Genomic DNA, 21,225 nt, shown 5'->3' with positions numbered 1-21,225 from the left:
AACAGCTGGATAAGATAAAAAATCCCACAGAAAGGAAAGACAAGGGACAAAGAATACCGTTAGTGGTAAAATACCATCCTTGGATGGACCGAGTTAAGGCTGTCATCTATAAACACTGGAACATCTTACAAAAATCATATCCTGAGATACAGGAATTTAGGGACCGTCCCATGATGTGTTTCAAGCGAAATAAAAATATTAGGGACATGATTGTCCGAGCAGATATAGGGAGTGACAGGATGCCTCAGCGACAGCTCACTTTCTCTACAGTTAGGAAGGGAACATTTCCCTGTCTTAACTGTGTTCACTGCTCCAATGTGATTAAAGGCTCCAACATAGCACACCCACAGACAGGACAGCAAATCCCCATTCGGGGTCACTTCACATGTGACAGCAGCTTTGTGATTTATTTACTTAAATGTCCCTGTGGGTTGTGCTATGTTGGAGAGACGACAATGCGTATGAAGGACCGGGTAGCAAAACATAAGTCCACAATTAGGAAAGAAAATATTTTGCTACCTATTCCCCAACATTTTAAAGAAAAAAATCACCGCATCTCACAATTGCGTTTTCAAATTCTAGAAGAAGTGACCTTACCTCGACGTGGAGGAAATCGGATCCAGATGCTCCACCAGCGTGAAGCATATTGGATCCATCGACTTGAGACGCTTGCGCCCAAAGGCTTAAATAAGGAATATTCACTCAATTGTTTTCTCTGATCCTATATGTGTGTGATAGATAATTGTGGTCTGTCATTTTGTATCTATGCATGCTATTGTTTTGTAATCAAATATTGATACCGCGGTTCTCTACATATGTTTGAACCTGACATGAATCTTTTTGAATACTGCAGCACAACCTATTTCCTGTGATATGTGATATTCTTTTATAACATTTTTTGTAATTGAGACAACGGTGCTATGTCATATGATGTATCGTGTGACTGACATCATTGTCTCCGTGACCATATATCTGTTCTTGTATGAGGGGGTGATGTTTTAATTATAATGTATCGTTATCCATGGAGCATATATACGAGATGTGTAAGGGATCAAAAATTGCCTCGATAAAATAATAACATATGGATTAGATACTTATCTTACCGCACTCCACTCTTGATTAGTTTGTTTGGTTGGGTTGCCTAGCAGTATGACGCACTGGCCACGTGACTGGTCACATGGCCGGGGACGGTTCAGCCCGCCCCTCGCCATGTGACTGCCTACGTGGTCAAGAGGCGGGTTATTTGAATTGTATATAATGATGCCATTTGTAAATTACGATGAGCTGTTATCACCTGTACTTTGATAAAGACACAAACTAGTGTCGAAACGCGCGTCACACATGGGTGACGAATAAAAGGAAAACTTTTTTTCATCATTGGAATTACGGAGTGCTGGTCTTTATACTGCATATGTTGGTGGACAGTCCCAGGGAACCTCTCTAGGGGAGTAGTATAGAAGAGAACTCCCTATGTACAAATTATGATTGACGCAAGTCTGTTAGTAATAATCTCCCATTTTTGCTAAACATCCTATCAGGGCTCCTGGTCCCAGTCGATCAGCTCTCAGTCAAATTTCAGGGAACTGAGGGCAGTATGGGAATCCCCAAAGATGGCGGAAGAAAATCTTCGGGGTTACCACCTAAAAATCCTTTCAGACAACACGACGACCGTTGCCTACCTCTCCCATCAGGGAGGGACAAAGTCGGAAAATCTCCTGGCCTTATCTACCAAGATCTTTAACTGGGCAGAACAAAACGTAAGATCCATTTCAGCGATCCATCTCAAGGGGTCGCTGAATCTAGAGGCGGACTATCTCAGTCGGAAGAAATTAGACCAGACAGAATGGTCTCTAAATACAGAAGTCTTTCAGATGATAGTAGACAAATGGGGCGTTCCAGAAGTGGACTTGTTTGCTTCAAGGGAAAATACGAAGATGGCAAGATTCTGCTCCCTAAATCCCCGGGACAATCCCTGGGCATTAGATGCATTTGCCCTGGCATGGGACTGGGGTCTCAGATACGCTTTTCCACCGCTTCCACTTATCCCAAAAGTGATTCAAAAGATCCATCAAGACAACTCTCCATCTCGGAGCCTTGGCCTCTTCCGTCCAGGAAGGACCTTCATCAGGGACCGATCCTACATTCCAATCCAGATTTCCTGAAACTAACCGCTTGGATTCAGATGTTGAAGTACCAGGAAAAAACTAACTTCCGCTATCTACCTGAAGATATGGAAGAGATTCTGTTCCTGGTAAGGGAACCCTTCCCCGAATCTGAAACGGCCAAACATCCAGATTATCTTGGAGTTCTTACAGCAGGGGCTTGAGCTGGGGCTTAGACCATCCACCCTCAAAGTTCAGGTGTTGTCACTCGGCTGTTTCTTCGATTCTGATCTTGCAAACCATAGATGGATAAAAAGATTCAGGAGAGCAGCTTCCAGGCTTAGACCGCCTCTAAAATCTCGTGTCCCCCTCCTGGGATCTTTTTTGATCAAATAATTTTTATTTTGGTTTTGCAAGAAAGTGCATTATACAAATACACAACTAGAACCCCTCCCTCCCTCCATCCCATCCCCCTTTCCCAAAGCACAGTCACTTGAAAGAAGAATTCAGGTATGGTCCATAAATGTAAGTTCATGGTATTCTTTTTGAAGGCATCACCGTCTAATCTTCTGGGGCGGACCATATAACTTCATGGATTTCTATTACCCTCCTGGGATCTTAATAATGTTAGGCCAGTAAGAACAGTATCTCCCTTTGAGCCACTAGATAATTGTTCTATCAAACTAATATCTTTTAAAACTGCATTCCTAATTGCAATTATGTCAGCTCGTAGACTGGGTGAGATGCAGGCCATTTCCATTAGAGAACCTTACCTGCGAGTGATGTAGGATAGAATAGTACTCAGATTAGATCCGGGGTTCCTCCCAAAGGTAATGTCAAATTTAAATCGTGACCTGGAGATAATTTTACCATCTTTTTGTAATAACCCTTCAAACAGCAAGGAATCAGTTTTTCTTTCCCTGGATGTCAGGCGTACTGTTTTGAATTAAATTGAGCCTACCAAAGGTTTCAGGAAGTCCAATGGCCTTCTAGTTCAATTTTCAGGGAGAAACAAGGGTCAAATTTCGAAATCTTCCTTAGCCAGGTGGATTAGGAACACTATTTCCCTTTTGCTATGAGATTTAGGACTTCCCCTGTCCTGACAACTTGAAAGCTCATTCAACCCGGGCAATGTCCTCTTCTCAGGCCGACAAAGCAGGAGCATCCTTAGAAGACATTTGCAGAGCTGCTACATGGTCTAGTGTACATACATTCATGAAGCACTATAGACTATAGATTTTTCCAAAACTTCTGACTTTTCATTTGGACGTAAAGTCCTTCAGACAGTCAGCCCCCTTTATCTAATTTTGTATATCTCCTTGTGTGCCGTCGTGGTGATATGGAAATCCGTAATTAGGCTTACCGGTAATTCAGTTACCCCCCCTGTTTATAGTTGTCTACAGAGTTCTCTGAGGCCAGGCACAGACAAGCGAGCTCAACGTGAGAAACTCACTGCATGTGTAAGTGTGATTTTTCCTGTTCTGACCTCTGCTCCTCTGACAGGATTGCATGGTATTATAATGATTTATAATGCTGTGTCCCTGCTAGACCTAGAATCTGTTTCAATTAAACTGACCTACTGCTGTCAGTGTAATTCAGTAGATTTGGGTTCTAGCTCTTCCTCTTCTTTAAAGGGGTATTCTCATCTGAGACAATGGGGACATATTGCTAGGATATAACCCCATTGTCTCTATATCGAGAATGAAGCAGGCAAATTGGTGACTGAAGGACACCACCAAACGCTCTCCCTGTAGAAGTGAATGGAGGCGCACTGCGCGGCCTCTGTTCCCATTCACTTCTATGGGCCTGACAGAAATGTCTGAGCAAGCACTCTGTTATTTTTGGTGGCCCCATAGAAATGAATGAAGGGCGGCTGCGCAGTGTGCCCTCCACCACTTTTGGGGCTCTGTCTAGGAAATGGGTGCGATATACTAGCCATATGCCCCCATTGTCTGATGAGAAAACCCCTTTAATTCTTTAAATCATAGTTAATACCTCCAGCGGTCCTTTGTATTCACTAGTCAGAAAGCATACACCTCGACTCTTTCTCACGCTTCATAAAGGGGGGGTGAGGCCCTTGAAATGAGGCATGTCTGTATGCTGCTCCTATCCTAAGTGGACTGTGCTCTGTTACACTACCAGCACGGGCACACTTTTTGATTATGCAAATACAGGACAGCTGGCAAGGGGCATATACAGATCTCATAGGGCCCCATAGCAAAACTCATTATAGACACCGCCCCACCCAATTTCCCAGTACGCATGCAACAATCACTTCCAGGTGACACAAAGGATGACATCTCAGATTTCTAACTTGATTAATGTAAGGAGATATTTTAATGAAAAAAATAAAATAAAAAGGAAGTCCTTACCCACTTTATCCAACTTTTATGAAAACTATTTTAAAAGTGGTCAGTGGGGATACAGAATTTATGGCACGTCGATGAGGTGCAGTGGAGCTCTCTTGGTATCCCGGCTGAGAATATAGGTCACTGATTGTTTAATTCCCTAATAGTTTAGCCATATTAACTCCAAACAGACACTAATACACGGTGGCAGGTGCACTTGGTTTGACCGTTTTAAGCCCCCCCCCCCACCAACAGACAAAAACTACTTTGTAACATATTAAGTTTGGTAATTGTGCTCTCGTGCCTTGCCTCTGGCCTTCATCACTGGTGCAATGATGTTATAAATAGTGAAGTCCTATGACCATGGCGACCAAATGCTGCCACAAGACATTGTATTGTGTTAAAAAAAAAAATATATATATATATATATATATATATATATATATATATTATTTTTTATATTTATAAGCGTCACTTTTTATAGTATTGTGTGTTTAGGTTTGGTAATTCTCTAGACCCACACTGTACTCCAGAAGCTCCACCATCACCTACCACTGGCTACATAGCCAATCAACAAGGAGTGGACAGCAGCATCTTTATAATATCTGCATAACCATTTGCTGTTGTTAATTTTTCTCATGTATTTTTAATCTTAAGTGATCTTGTGTGGATAACCTGAACCTTTCTACATGCAGGATATCTTGGCATTACTCTTGCACCCCTCCAATCTATCCTCAACTCTGCTGCCCAACTAATCCACCTCTCACTTTACTGGCTCCCCATTGCCCATTGAAATCAGTTCAAAATTCTAACAAATACATATAAAGCTGTCCACAACCAGTCCCCTCCCTACATCTCTGAGCTACCTTCCCGATACAGCCCCACACGTAATCTTCGATCCTTCTCTCCTCTTATCACCTCCTACCACAATCGCCTCCAAGATTTTTCCCGTGCATCCCCCATACTCTGGAACTATCTACCCCAAAATATCAGACTCTCACCTACAGTGGAATCCTTCAAAAGAAACCTGAAAACGCACCTCTTCAGACAAGCCTACAACCAGTGACCCTGCTGCCTCTATACTGACATGACCAGCTTTACCCTCACCTACTGTGTCCTTCTCCCATACCATGTAGATTGTAAGCCCTCACTCCTTCTGTACCAGTTTGTAACTTGTCTTGTTCATGCTTGGTGCAATTGTCTGTAATATGTATGTGCACCCCTTATCATATGTACAGCGCCATAGAATGAAAGTTGCTTTAATAATAACAAATAATACTCTTATTCTTATTGTGGTAGATTTTAAAGGTGTTTTCAGAATGTAGTGGGACCCAGCAGCCCACCTTAATTAATATCTTGCCTGCAGGAGAATGTTTTCAATATCCTTACAGCCTTGAAGTTTCATGGATCAGCCGCTCTAGAACTTGATCACGTGAAGGTTCTCTTTGGAAAACCTTACATCTGTTAAACTGGTTGTGTCCATTTCCAGGTTTCCAATGTTGTTGATGAATGGGGATGTGACTTCTGCATCCCAATATGGGTGAGGTGCTGGGGCCAAAATTATTTATCTTCCTTGGCCCAATCACAGACTAGTTTGCATGTGCCAAGGAGATGATGGGTTCTAGTCCCTGATAAAGGATGTGACTTTGGCAGATGTAGGATTCTGTGAAGAGGAGCGTCACATGATCAGGTTCCAAAGCAGCTGATCCATGCAACTTCAAGACAGTAAGTATATTTGAAACTACACTGCCTGTCCAAAAAAAAAAAGTCGCCACCAAAAAAAACCTCTAATATTTCGTTGGATCGCCTTTAGCTTTGACTACGGCATGCATTCGCTGTGGCATTGTTTCGATAAGCTTCTGCAATGTCACAAGATTTATTTCCATCCAGTGTTGCATTTATTTTTCACCAAGATCTTGCATTGATGATGGTAGAGTCTGACTGCTGAGCAAAGTCTTCTCCAGTACATCCCAAAGATTCTCAATGAGGTTAAGGTCTGAACTCTGTGGTGGCCAATCCATGTGTTAAAATGATGTCTCATGCTCCCATAACCACTCTTTCACAATTTGAGCCCGATGAATCCATTGTCATCTTGGAATATGCCCGTGCCATCAGGGAAGAAAAAAATCCATTGATGGAATAACCTGGTCATTCAGTATGTTCAGGTAGTCACCTGACCTCATTCTTGGAGCACATACTGTTGCTGAACCTAGACCTGACCAACTGCAGCAACCCCAGATCATAGCACTGCCCCCACAGGCTTGTACAGTAGGCACTAAGAATGATGGGTGCATCACTTCATCTGCCTCTCTTCTTACCCTGATGCGCCCATCACTCTGGAACAAGGTAAATCTGGACTCATAAGACCACATGACCTTCTTCCATTGCTCCATATTCCAAATTGAAGCCTTTTTTTCTGGTTTGTCTCACTGATTAGTGGTTTTCTTACGGCTACACAGCTGTTCAGTCCAAATCCCTTGAATTCCCTTCGCATTGTGCGTGTGGAAATGCTCTTACTTTCACTATTAAACATAGCCCTGAGTTTTACTGTTTTTCTTCGATTTGATTTCACCAAACGTTTAAGTGATCGCCGATCACGATCATTCAGGATTTTTTTACCGTCACATTTCTTCCTCGAATACGATGGGTCCCCACTATCCTTCCAGTTTTTAATAATGCGTTGGACAGTTCTTAACCCAATTTTAGTAGTTTCTGCAATCTCCTTAGATGTTTTCTCTGATGCATGCCAATGATTTGACCCTTCTCAAACAGACTAACATCTTTTCCACGACCACGAGATGTGTCTTTCAACATGGCTGTTTAAGAAATGAGAAGCAACTCATTGTACCAGTTGGGGTTAAATAACTTGTTGCCAGCTGAAAGATAATTGCGCATGCAGTAATTATCCAATAGGAGGCTCATAACTATTTGCTTAGTTAAATCCAGGTGGCAACTTTTTTTTTTTTTTTGGACAGGCAGTGTATCTTCTGTATGCAAGATACGACATAGGTCGCTGGGTCCTAAAAAAAAACAAAACACTTTCATAATTTGAATGCAAAGGACTGTACTGTTGTGAATAGGTTGTAGTTTTTAATATCTACCATGCGATGACAAATTGGACCTACATTCCAGTAATGGTCACTCAGCCACCACTACCCCTTTCCCTAATAGCAAACTGTAGTGGTTGCATCCCTCTCAAACAGTAAGAGAGACTACTTAAATCAGTACCAATGCTGCTGCGAGCACAGTATCGGCAATATACTGCCTCAGAGACTGAGGTTCTTTCTCTAAACACATATGCTGTTCTCGCACTAGGACTTTGGTGTCAACTAACCCTAAATTGTCCCAGCAACTAGTGGTGACATGCCTATTGTAGATTATGTAGATATCATTTTATGTTTTCTGATTTGCTTTCAATACTTATTACTAGACTTGAGTCAAGTCGTTTTGTTTAAAATCTTAATTTTTAATGCTGTTTCTGTACAGCATTAAAATATATTTGCTCCGTGTGAGACTTCGGTGAATTATTTTGATATTCCTATCTGCATCTTTAAAAACATTTCAAAATAGGAATCCAAAGTCTGCATTGGTACTGGCTGGTACCCCGGTACCAAAGCCGACTTCGGATTCCTTTTTTAAAATGTTTTTAAATACGCAGATAGGAATACTTAAGTCATTCACCAAAGACTTGCGCAACTTTGGCCGAGATTAAGTTTTGCTAAACGGAACCCATACATTTTGATGCTGTACAGAAAAAGCATTACAAAAGTTTTTTTTTTTTAACGAATCAACTTCACACTCGTTTTACTCAAGCGGATTTGCAAAGTATCTTCAATGCTTTATTGCATTATAGTCAATTTGGGACACGTTTCGGCTCAGTATGAGACTTTCTCAAACATTCAAGGCTTAAAGGTGTTTTCTGAGATTTTGATACTGATGACCTATCCAGGGGATAGATTATCAGTATCTGGTGGGAGTCCAACACCCGGGACCCCCGCTGATCAGTTGTTTGTTTGAGAATGCACTGATGCTCCTGTGAGCACCGCGGCCTTCTCGCAGCTTTCCAAGCACAGCACCATACATTGTATAGCTGCTGTAATTGGTATCGTGCTCGGCCCCATTCACTTCTATGGGGTCATCCGTATCAAAATCTCGGTAAAACCCCTTTAAAGGTTAATGTACTCACTGTACTCTGGGCTTGCAACCAATGGACACAGACACTGCTACATAAGCGAGTAGTGCCAGCTAGACTACATACAATGAAGAGGCCACAGCACTTACCCGAGTATCGCAGACCCTTCAAAAAGCTGAGGAGTCAGACCCCCAATGATCTGTGTGTGTAGGAGCCCTGCACGTAGTAGTGTGAGAAACTATAAAAGCTGGTGAAAACTACCGTACATGCCAGAATTCCCAACACACAGTACTTTGTAACAGTTGCTACTTGGCACATCTCAAAAATTATGGGTGAAAGAAACTGCAAACAAAAAGTTTAGATTTTCTTATGAAAGCATTGCCACAGAATATCCTGTTTTGTATCAAAATACAACACAATAATAGAAATATAAGAAACACAAGAACTACAACTATTGTATATATTTCCAATGATAATTATACATTGTACAAATACTTGGGATGTGTGACATAGACAGTGAGGAGACATCCTCTGTAGAATAGTTAACAAGATGCAATCTCTGGGTTTCGTGAGTGTTCTTCGTAATCGCATTCATCAACTGGTAAACCAAGAATATCTGTGGCCAACACTTTTGTTGTGATTTCCCCTGGTATCTCCCGTTCCAGCAGTTCTGCAAAACCTGTAATATATGTAATGTCAGATACATTTATACAAGATCATATGTACTGCCTTGTGATAATATTAAAATGTACTTTTGCTAGGTTAAAGACTACATATTTATCTGATGCCATGTGAAAAACCCAAAAGGCTTCTAGACTTGCAGAGAGCATAGCCACCTCTGCATTCAGTCTGCGGTTGCCTATCTTTTTAAAAAAGAGGTGGGGGCAGAGATCCTTTGTTCTCCCCATAGGTGGGGGCCCTAGAAGTGAGACCCTCACCTATTGATAAGCCATAGATGAATCTAATAAAACCATTAATATGCCATACACCTAACTGCTGAAAATATGTCAAATGTATAAACTGTAACAAATGAATCAGCAGTAGGGTTTCTTTGCCAAGCTCCAAAGTCCTAATCATCACTTAATCCCATGATTTAGAAGTGCCTCACAACGTCAAAGTCAACATTTTGCTTGCCTTGTTAGAATATCTGTAAAGTAGAGATGCAAATTCTTTCAGAGCTTTACATATTTAGCCGAAACTTTAACGGGGGGTGGGGGGAGAACATGCCCTATAAGTTTTGCTGCAACTAATCAAAAATATACTCGAGATAGATGATGAGATACAAGTATATTCCACAACTATGTAACTATTATATATACGGTAATTATAGCTAATTAGTTGCTTTTCATTTCTGCTTTTTGGTTCAGCTCTACAAGCAAGTTGTAATACATGAAATACAGGATTATAGCGGTTTACTATTTTATTCGGGTTTATATAGCTATTCTGTGCAATTGCAAAGATATTCCTGTAGCTACCTTTGTCATTAAAGCCACTGCAAATAAGAGGTATCTACCAATATATTCCCCATCAGAATTCTTCCTCTGCCCCCCATTTCTGTAAAGGCCTCAATTTTTAGGGTCCATTCACACGTCCGTAAGTGTTTTGCGGATCCGCAAAACACAGACACCTGCAATGTGCGATCCGCAATTTGCGGAATGCACATCACAGACACTATAATAGAAAATGCCTTTTCTGGTCCGAAAAAACGGATCCCAAAAAAACTGATGCGGATCCCGGAAATGCAGATTCGCATCCGTTCCAGCCCCATTGTAAGTGAATGGGTCCGCAAATTGCGGAACAAATGCGGACACAAATTACGGACGTGTGAATGGACCCTTACTATCAATAGGGCCTAGTGACTATGATGGTCACAGCTTCCAGACCTACGTGTACTACGTCAGTCTTGAGAGAGGCTACACCGGCAGAGAAGGCACGTTATTTATGATTAGGTACAGGCCTTGTTAGAAATTAAATGCCTCCTCTGGCAGTCCATGTGCTAGACGGATATCTACTCCAGCCAGTAGCTGAATCAGATTTCAGTCACCAGTTACTCCAGTTTCTGGGTAAATGATGATAAATGTGCCAGGGCCTAAGGCCTTGCCCTCGCCATGCCACCTTTTCAGAAACGCAGTAGTGTTTCAAAAGCCGTAAAACCTGGTTTTGCGACTTTTAAATGGCAAAAACATGGTGTAAGGGAAAGATAATTATTTCATTTATTTAGGCCCTGGAAGCAACGGTGCTCATGACATCCATTCCAGTGAATGGGCAATCATATTAATACATGGTTTCGCCAAAAGCACCAGAGCAGATGATGCCGTTTTCTGCTGCTTCCCACTATGGCTAATAATTATTTAATGGATGTGAGTGGTCCGACCTCTATCACTGAAAACCACACAAATTTAGAAGGATATGAAACCAATAAAATAATGTTTTAGTATTGTATCCTTTTATACTCCACCAGATGTGCTTGGTATGTGGTTCAAACATGCATTTCATAGGGGAAGAAAGGGATGCAAATGAGCTCTTGACAAGCTCTACTTCTGATGCCACCGGATATAAGGCAGCTATCCTATAAGGGCTCGTTCACACGAACGTTTTTTGCGTTCTGTATATGGAACTATTCATTTCAATGGTTCCGCAAAAAAAACGGAATGTACTCCCGTATGCATTCCGTTTCTGTTTTTCTGTTCCATTCAATGATAGAACATGTCCTATTATTGCCCGCAAATCACCTTTCATGGCTCCATTCAAGTCAATGGGTCTGCAAAAAAAAACGCAACGCATACGGAATGTACTCCGTATATCTTCCGTAATCGTTCCGTTTTTTGCGGAACCATCTATTGAAAATTTTATGCCCAGCCCAATTTTTGTAATTTTGTAATTACTGTATATGCCATACGGAAAAACGGAATGCAACCGGAAACACTACTGAAACTGAAAAACTGATCCGTTGAAAACGGCCTGCAAAACACTAAAAAAGTCATACGATCGTGTGAACGAGCCCTAAGTCAGTGTTCTGCTAGCATTAGAAGCAGGGCTTGTTAAGAGCTCATTTGCATGCCTTATTCCTAGAATTCCAAAGAAGCATGTATGGCCTATACGGTAAGTCTCCTCATGCTGACTAAGGCGTTCTCTCCTCAAGGAGAGCTACTACCCCCCCCCCCTCCCAATTTCATAGGGGATGTCCGGTTTCATGATACTGATGACCTGTCACAGCTATGTTTTATTAGTTTTAATGCGGCAGACTTATTATGCAGGGATGTAGCAAGGTGGGGGAGAAAACATGTAATTTTGCCTGGGTATTTTTATACAGGGCAGAAAGCTAAACATTTACCCCGGGTGTAAGAAAACCTAGGTATGGCCCAGTGCTAGGCCTGTTTACATCACAGTATGGTCCTATGCTCCATCCACCTTTTGGCTTTCATTGGGCAAGTCTACACTGCGTGCAGAATTATTAGGCAAATGAGTATTTTGACCACATCATCCTCTTTATACCTGTTGTCTTACTCCAAGCTGTATAGGCTCGAAAGCCTACTACCAATTAAGCATATTAGGTGATGTGCATCTCTGTAATGAGAAGGGGTGTGGTCTAATGACATCAACACCCTATATTAGGTGTGCATAATTATTAGGCAACTTCCTTTCCTTTGGCAAAATGGGTCAAAAGAAGGACTTGACAGGCTCAGAAAAGTCAAAAATAGTGAGATATCTTGCAGAGGGATGCAGCACTCTTAAAATTGCAAAGCTTCTGAAGCGTGATCATCGAACAATCAAGCATTTCATTCAAAATAGTCAACAGGGTTGCAAGAAGCGTGTGGAAAAACCAAGGCGCAAAATAACTGCCCATGAACTGAGAAAAGTCAAGCGTGCAGCTGCCAAGATGCCACTTGCCACCAGTTTGGCCATATTTCAGAGCTGCAACATCACTGGAGTGCCCAAAAGCACAAGGTGTGCAATACTCAGAGACATGGCCAAGGTAAGAAAGGCTGAAAGACGACCACCACTGAACAAGACACACAAGCTGAAACGTCAAGACTGGGCCAAGAAATATCTCAAGACTGATTTTTCTAAGGTTTTATGGACTGATGAAATGAGAGTGAGTCTTGATGGGCCAGATGGATGGGCCCGTGGCTGGATTGGTAAAGGGCAGAGAGCTCCAGTCCGACTCAGACGCCAGCAAGGTGGAGGTGGAGTACTGGTTTGGGCTGGTATCATCAAAGATGAGCTTGTGGGGCCTTTTCGGGTTGAGGATGGAGTCAAGCTCAACTTCCAGTCCTACTGCCAGTTTCTGGAAGACACCTTCTTCAAGCAGTGGTACAGGAAGAAGTCTGCATCCTTCAAGAAAAACATGATTTTCATGCAGGACAATGCTCCATCACACGCGTCCAAGTACTCCACAGCGTGGCTGGCAAGAAAGGGTATAAAAGAAGAAAATCTAATGACATGGCCTCCTTGTTCACCTGATCTGAACCCCATTGAGAACCTGTGGTCCATCATCAAATGTGAGATTTACAAGGAGGGACAACAGTACACCTCTCTGAACAGTGTCTGGGAGGCTGTGGTTGCTGCTGCACGCAATGTTGATGGTGAACAGATCAAAACACTGACAGAATCCATGGATGGCAGGCTTTTGAGTGTCCTTGCAAAGAAAGGTGGCTATATTGGTCACTGATTTGTTTTTGTTTTGTTTTTGAATGTCAGAAATGTATATTTGTGAATGTTGAGATGTTATATTGGTTTCACTGGTAAAAATAAATAATTGAAATGGGTATATATTTGTTTTTTGTTAAGTTGCCTAATAATTATGCACAGTAATAGTCACCTGCACACACAGATATCCCCCTAAAATAGCTAAAACTAAAACAAACTAAAAACTACTTCCAAAAATATTCAGCTTTGATATTAATGAGTTTTTTGGGTTCATTGAGAACATGGTTGTTGTTCAATAATAAAATTAATCCTCAAAAATACAACTTGCCTAATAATTCTGCACTCCCTGTATATTGGAATACTTTTTACTGTATAGAAAAGCATTAGGGCTGTTTCACACGAGCGAATCCATTGCAGGAATCCCCCCCCACCTTTGTGTGAGAGCATGATCCTCCGTTGTGGACTTGCAGGAGCACACAGCATTATAATGATTTATAATACTATGTGTCTCTGCTTGACCTTACTTCTATAGGACAGAAATCTGTCGGTATGATCCTGGAAAAGTAAGGTCAAGCAAAAACACATAGCATTAGAGATCAGTATAATGTGGTCAGCTCCTGGAAGTCCAGAATGGAGGATCACGCTCACACATAGAACATGATTCCCGCCATGGACTCGCTCGTGTGAAACAGCCCGAATACACTGCTTTCTGCTTTTCTATGCAAAGACATCCCAATGACATCAGAGGTATACTTCAAGAGCTTTTCCTTGCCTATATGTCAAAATACAGTATGGGTACAGCGCCTTATGCATCAAATGTATTTTTTAGTTATTTACCTGTAGAGTTGGAGATGTCCAATTCAGAACTTCCTCCTTCTGGGTTTAGCCCTATCAACGTGCTGAGATAATCTGCAAGTTCTTCCTCCGTTAAATGTTCTCCTATATGAAAAATGTTACCATTGAATAATCTAGACTCATTCTAGACAGATTACAAACTCAGTACCAGCTATGATAATGAAGCTATGCCTTTTTACTCGCTCATTACCAAGCAGATTTATTTTTGTGAGTTGATGGAGGCTAAATATCAATATGCTATTTGCAATATTTTACCATGGTTGACCACCTTTCTGTTTACAGCCACAAATCTACTACTACTAATTCCATAATGACAATAACAGCCATGTAACCATTTTATTAATGGAGCTCTTCATCTGCTGCATATCCTATGCCATTTGGATACCTAACAATGACTAGGCTCGTTACAAGATCGGGACTAAATTATCACTAATGATCAAACGTTCTCAGGATCAAACACAAACATCTATAGCAGGGATGGCCAACCTGAGGCTCTCCAGCTGTTGCAAAACTACAACTCCCAGTCTGCCTACAGGTATCAGCCTACAGCAGGGCATGGTGGGAGTTGTAGTTTTACAACAGCTGGAGAGCCGCAGGTTGGCCAGCCCTGATCTATAGTCTTCTATTTTATTAACTTAATATTTTTTGTTGCCTGTGTTCATTCTTTCCTATTGCTTCCGATACAAAGCATTCTGCAGCACAGTGTAATCACTCTCATCTTGACCCAAGTGGATGGATACAAGTTCCTTTCTGTTTTCAAGCTCTGCCTGCAGCCAATGCTGATTACTTGCAGGACATGAAAATTGACAATGTGCCTGTGTGTCAAAGATCACAGACTCTGTATACTCTAGTATGGTAAGATGGCTATCAGCATACACTCAATCTATATTTATTATTCAGGTCTAACCTGCACAGTGAGAACTGTATGATGCTGAAGTAACATGGGGTGAGGTGATCTGCCACGCATGTGTTCTTTCCCGCACAGCCGAAGAACCTTGTCATTTACACTTGTACATATACACACACACTGAAGGTGGTTGCGGCACAGCCACCTTGTGGCCAAGTACCACATGGCCATACGCACCACAGAGGGATCAAATTAACTAATTAGGACTGCATTGTTTATTTGGTCTACATTTTTAATGCCTATGCAATTTTTGCAGGTGCCATTAAGGCTAGGTCTACCGAGTCGCACGACACATAGGGCACAACTGCACTGCAACATGTGTCGCGCGACAATATTTATAATGATAGTCTATGGTGTCGCACTGCGACATGCTGCGACGCGACAGTCCCAGAAAAATCCATTTTGAATCATAGTGCGACACCATAGACTATCATTATAAATATTGTCGCGTGACATTGGTGCGACAAGATGCCGTCGTGTAGACCTAGCCTAACAATGAAAATAAACAATGTGGTCCTAATTAATTTGGTTCTGGTGCAGCTTGTACAGCCATGTAGTACTCACATCGCAACTGCTGCACAGCCGTGCCGTGTGGCCATACCCTCATAGTTATGTTTTCGTTTACACTTGTATCCTTTGATATTATTACAATTTGAATTATTTTACCTGACTGGTGGATAATGAATTAAGGCGACCACATATGGTGCACCCCTCAGATGCTGCAGCCACATGTGGATTATTACTAATTGCCAGGCTGCCAGTAATCTGCACATTGTTACTGCGGGGGCACCCTTAGGATATTTAGCTAGAACTCTATTTTATGGCTTGAAAAAAGCCTGATATTTACCCTATGATAGTAAATAAGGAACCTACTGAATCAGCAGGCAGTGATCATAGGTATCATACAAAAAGAACAGGTGCATCTCAATTAATTCAAATATCATCAAAAACTTAATTTATTTCAGTAATTCAATTCAAAAAGTGAAACTCATATAGATTCATTACACAGAGTGATCTATTTCAAGAGTTTCTGTACATATACAAAAAAGAAAAGAAAATAAATGAATCGCACATCCAGCTGCTATGCTTTGATCTAATCCCTGCTACTTTAGCAGAAAACAGCACTAAAAAGCGCATGTGTACCGCCTCCTATGCTACATGCTAAATGAGGCATTAGTGTACATTTTGTTCTAAAGGCATAAGCCCACTCACCACGCCAAGGTTGCCTTTATGAGTGGGTCCTACTCTAAAATTGGTGAGGCGCTGCACGGCGACTACAGACGCTGTGGCGCCAATCCGGCAGGCGGCGGGACCCAGCAGTCAAACAGCACCCCTGCTGCCCGACTATGCCATACCTAGCACTGGGCCCCACCAACCTGCAAGAAAAACAGCACAGCGGCCCCCGTGCAGCAACCCACCATGTGAACAGTTGTCTAAGCTCACCTTACCTGAAACCCTCAGGAACTCCAACTGAGAGCATGGCGATTTTAATTAGCAAGGTATTTTGCATGAGGGTTTAAATGAACCTACCATGCTTTTATTTGGAGTTCCTGAGGGCTTCAGGTAAGGTGAGCTTTGACAACTGTTCACATGGTGCGTTGCTGCACGGGGGCCACTGTGCTGTTTTTCTGGCGGGTTGGTGAGTGGGCATATGCCTTTTGATCAAAATGTACACTAATGCCTCATTTGGCATAGGAGGCGGTACACATGCGCTATTTAGTGCTGTTTTCTGCTAAAGTAGCAGGGATTAGATCAAAGCATAGCAGCTGGATGTGCGATTCATTTATTTTATTTTATTTTTTGTATATTTCAAGAGTTTATTTCTTTTAATATTATTATGGTTTACAACTAATGAAAACACAAAAGTCAGTATCTCCGAAGATTAGAATATTATATAAGACCAATTAAAAAATGATTTTTAATACAGAAATGTTGGCCTACTGAAAAATATGTACAGTATATGCATTCAATACTTGGTCGGGTCTCCTTTTGCATTAATTACTGCATCAATGTGGCATAGCATGGAGGCAATCAATCAAACTGTGGCACTGCTGGGGTGTTATCAAAGTCCAGGTTGCTTTGATAGTGGCCTTCAACTCTTCTACATCATTGGGTCTGGTGTCTCATCTTCCTCTGAACAATACCCCACAGATTCTCTATGGTGTTTAGGTCAGGAAAGTTTGCTGGCCAGTCAAGCACAGCGATACTGTGGTTATTAAACCAGATATTGGTGCTTTTGGCAGTGTGGGCAGGTGCCAAGCCCTGCTGGAAAATGAAATCAGCATCTCCATAAAGCTTTTCAGCAGAGGGGAAAAATTAACTGCTCTCAAAATTTCCTGGTAGATGGCTACGATTAACTTTGTACTTGATATAACATGGTGGACCAACAGCAGCAGATGACATGGCTCCCCAAACCATCACTGACTGATAATTTGACACTGGACCTCAAGCAACCTGGATTGTGTGCCTCTCCACTCTTCCTCCAGACTCTGGGCCCTTGATTTCCAAATGAAATGCACAATTTACTTTAATCTGAAAACAGGACTTTTGACCACTGTGCAACAGTCCAGTCCCCTTTCTGCTTAGCCCAGGTAAGACGCTTCTGACATTGTCTCTGGGTCATGAGTGGTTTGACACAAGGAATGAGACTGTTGTAGCTCATGTCCTGAATAAGACTGTGTGTGGTGGCGGTTAATGCACTGGCTCCACCTCAGTCCACTCCTTGTGAATCTTCCCAAAATTCTTAAATTCTTGAATGGCCGTTTCTTGACACAGGCTGCGGTTATCCCTGTTGCTTGTGTACCTTTTCCTACCACACTTTTCCTTCAAATCAAAGTTCCTTTAATATGCTTGGATACAGCACTCTGTGAACAGCCAGCTTCTTTAGCAATAACCTTTAATGGCTTACCCTTGTGGAGGGTGTCAATGACTATCTTCTGGACAACTGGTCAAGCCAGCAGTCTTCCCCATGGTTGTGTAGACTACTAAACCAGACTGAGGGACCATTTAAAGGATTAAAAAAACCTTTGCAGGTGTCTTGTGATTGATTAGCCGATTAGAGTGAGATGCCATAAATCTACAATACTGAACTTTTTCACAATATTCTAATTTTCTGATATACTGACTTTGGGGTTTTCATTAGTCATTAGAAGCCACAATCATCAACATTAAAAGAAATAAACTCTTGACATAGATTACTCTGTGTGTAATGAATCTATATTATACACTGATGAGCAAAAGAGTAACAATGTTTTGAACTTTTGACTTTTACCATCCACACCAACAACTAGCTTTACTTCAGGAGATTGATGGGCCGCACTCGAAGCCCCCCTTCTTTCTCTCTTCCCCGTCTTACCCTCTCCCCCCCCCCCTAATTCCTATGACTTTTTGTCTACCGTTACTGTTGTACCATGGTTTACAATTTTAGCTCAACTGTATAACTGTACTCAAATCAGAGCTGATTTCGGTCTTATAAAATAAGTAGATCTCTGTTCTGCACAAAAGGCAGACCTAAATGTCTTTATATAAAGCCGTTGACCTTGCACTACGTTATAATCAATGTTGTACCTCTGTTTGTTCAATACGTTACTCAATAAAGAGAAATTTGAAAGACTTTCACCATACACTAGAGCTTTGAATGTGAGACTACCATCATTTTATAGACAAGCATTTTGGCTATCTCATACAAAAATTGGACTTGCAACTATTTAGCATATGATTAGTTATGCAGATTCTTGTCATGTAACTGCATTGTTACGGTTTTGCTCCTGGTGGTGGAACAACCTTTTTCTTCTTGTATACTACAAATTACAACCTGTTCTCACGTTCTAATAGCTTAGTGTGTTATTAGGTTCATTCCCAAGCAAAACGTCACTGGTTCAAATCCAGGAGCAGCCATGAAGAAGATTTCCAAAGAAAAGAGCTCATCGATAGCGGTATCTCGGCCAAGAAAATTGCCAAACTGCATCATGTGAGTGCCATGACAGTTGGAAGAATATGAAATGAAGTCCATCCATTTCAAAGCCAAGAGGTGGACGTCCAGGCAAAATATCGGAGTCAACAAGTCGCCCCCTCACAAGGTCTATTAGTTCTGGTGCGACAAACACTGCAGTGGAGGTCGCTTGTATGCTTTGTAATAGTGAGATCACAGACCACATGCAAGTCTGGAATCGTGGCCCCAAAAAAGGTGAAGAAGCCTCGACTTTAATATAGTCATGACAAATGATGGCTCGAGTTTGCAATACAGTATGGACAGTGGACAGTAGAAGATTGGAAAAGGGTGATTTGGAGTGAAGAGCTGAAAGTCAATAAACTGCACTCTTATGGGTGCAAATGTAACAAGCCTGATGGAGTGGTTTCACAGCCAAAGACATTGGATACTTGACCAGGATCAATGATGGTTTCAATGCTGAGCTACATGTGAGTATCCTACAAGGCTAGTTACTTTGTACACTGAAGTACTACTGGTATGAAAAGGACAACATAGTGGTCCAGCAGGACAATGACCCGAAGTAAGATTGGCAAAGAAAAGGTTCAATGACGATGAAGTACAAGTGCTCGATTGGCCCCCACAGTCCCCAGACCTCAACCTAATCGAACACTTGTGGGTAGAGTTGAAGAAAAAACTCTATTCGTACCCAAGTAAGTTGACCAGTATGCACCAACATTGGGAACATGTAGAAGAGACCTTGGAACAGATTTCGGTCGAGACATGCTTGAATCTGAACGAGAGCATGCCCAGAAGGATTCAGGCAGTGTTGAAAGCTAAAGGTGGATTTACAAAATACTAACAAAATAATACAAAAATTTAAATTTTGAATTTTAGGAGCAGTAACAATGCAGTTACATGACAAGAATCTGCATAACTAATCATATGCTAAATAGTTGCAAGTCCAATTTATGTATGAGATAGCCAAGATGATTGTCTATAAAATGATGGTAGACTCACATTTGAAGCTGTAGTGGATGGTGAGATATGGAGCCTGAAAGTCAAAAGTTCAAAACATTTTATTACCCTTTTGCTTGTCAGTGTATTTGAGTTTCACTTTTTAAATTGAATTACTGAAATAAATAAACTTTTCGATGATATTCTAGTTTATTGAAATGCACCTGTAAATTAGAAAACTATGTACTTTTTCATTACACAATGAATAATCTTCATTGTTTAGTTTTACATTTTTAGCTCTCTTCGGAAACAGTATTTTTTAATGTAACACTCCTTGTAACATTTTGATATGTTGTTGATCATGCAATTTCCAAAAACATACTGGACCAATGTATAAATATTACTGCAAGGGGCAATAGCCCATTGCAACCCATTAGATCACATTTTCTTTTAACAGCACTGAACACATCATAGCTGGATTTTTATTTTTTTTGCTGCACTCATTTTCATTTATAGAGGTCCACTCTACATATTCTACTTGCACAGGACTTGCATGATAACAAGACTCCTCAGTTACTTACCCCTTGTCTGCAGCAGCTGCAATAAATGTCCTCTGTTCATAGCCTGCTCTCCATTCTCATTAGTGAAACCAAGAACTTGAAAAGCCTGTTGTAGCTCTTTTAAACTTAATCCAAATGCAGGTCTGTGATTTATGTAAAGTTTTATGAAGTCACCCAAGTTAATACGCGTGACTTGCTGTCCAGTATGTACATATTCACAAAATTTCACTTCATTTAACATATTTTCCACCTAAAAAAGATGACAATACAGTAAATACAATATCTCAGTCATTGACAGAAAGTTGTCCTTTCACATTTTTTTCTATTTTTGTACTAGAGAAGGTGTCCAAATTCAAGTTCCAAGGATTCCATACAAGTGCAAGATATGCATATAGTAAGGGATTATAACTTCTAATACTATTTTTACATCTTTTCTTTTATAGGTCTTACCCTCCTAGCTATTTCCCAACTTCAAAGCATTCAACAAAAAAATAGAATAGACTGGAAACAAAGAAACATAATAAAGAAACAATTTCTTGATCTGTTACATCATCCCTTACAGTGCCTAAATAGTCTGGTACAGATATCACGGGAAGAGATGCAGACCCCCCTCTATGAACCAGAGTAGACGATTTTGTGAATCTGACCTTTTTAGGGACACCAAGTATCTACCTGTAATGGGCAGTGGGTGTGGAACCACTGTGCCAACTAACCAGTTTGGCTTTGGGCTAAACCTAAGGACATTGTCCTGGTGGTTCCCTGGTATTTAACCTGTAACTCCTGTAC

The 21,225-nt window shown here is 41.2% G+C and overlaps 1 protein-coding gene across 1 annotated transcript in view; it reads right to left on the bottom strand.

The window, feature by feature from the left end:
* Nucleotides 1-9,022: 9,022 nt before the first annotated feature.
* Nucleotides 9,023-21,225, bottom strand: part of CFAP251 (cilia and flagella associated protein 251) — a 79,804-nt gene continuing 67,601 nt past the window's right edge. Inside the window, exons 19-21 of the mRNA XM_040420225.1 lie at nucleotides 20,461-20,689; nucleotides 14,070-14,171; nucleotides 9,023-9,261 (exon numbers count right to left, since the gene is read on the bottom strand). Of these exons, the coding sequence (XP_040276159.1) occupies nucleotides 9,125-9,261; nucleotides 14,070-14,171; nucleotides 20,461-20,689 (468 nt within the window). The 3' untranslated portion in view covers nucleotides 9,023-9,124. The remainder of the gene's footprint in view (nucleotides 9,262-14,069; nucleotides 14,172-20,460; nucleotides 20,690-21,225) is intronic.

Source organism: Bufo bufo, chromosome 2 (genome assembly GCF_905171765.1).
Source record: "Bufo bufo chromosome 2, aBufBuf1.1, whole genome shotgun sequence".
Lineage (NCBI taxonomy): Eukaryota > Metazoa > Chordata > Amphibia > Anura > Bufonidae > Bufo > Bufo bufo.
The sequence above is the reverse complement of the archived record's forward strand: the minus strand, read 5'-3'. Positions and strand labels throughout refer to the sequence as shown.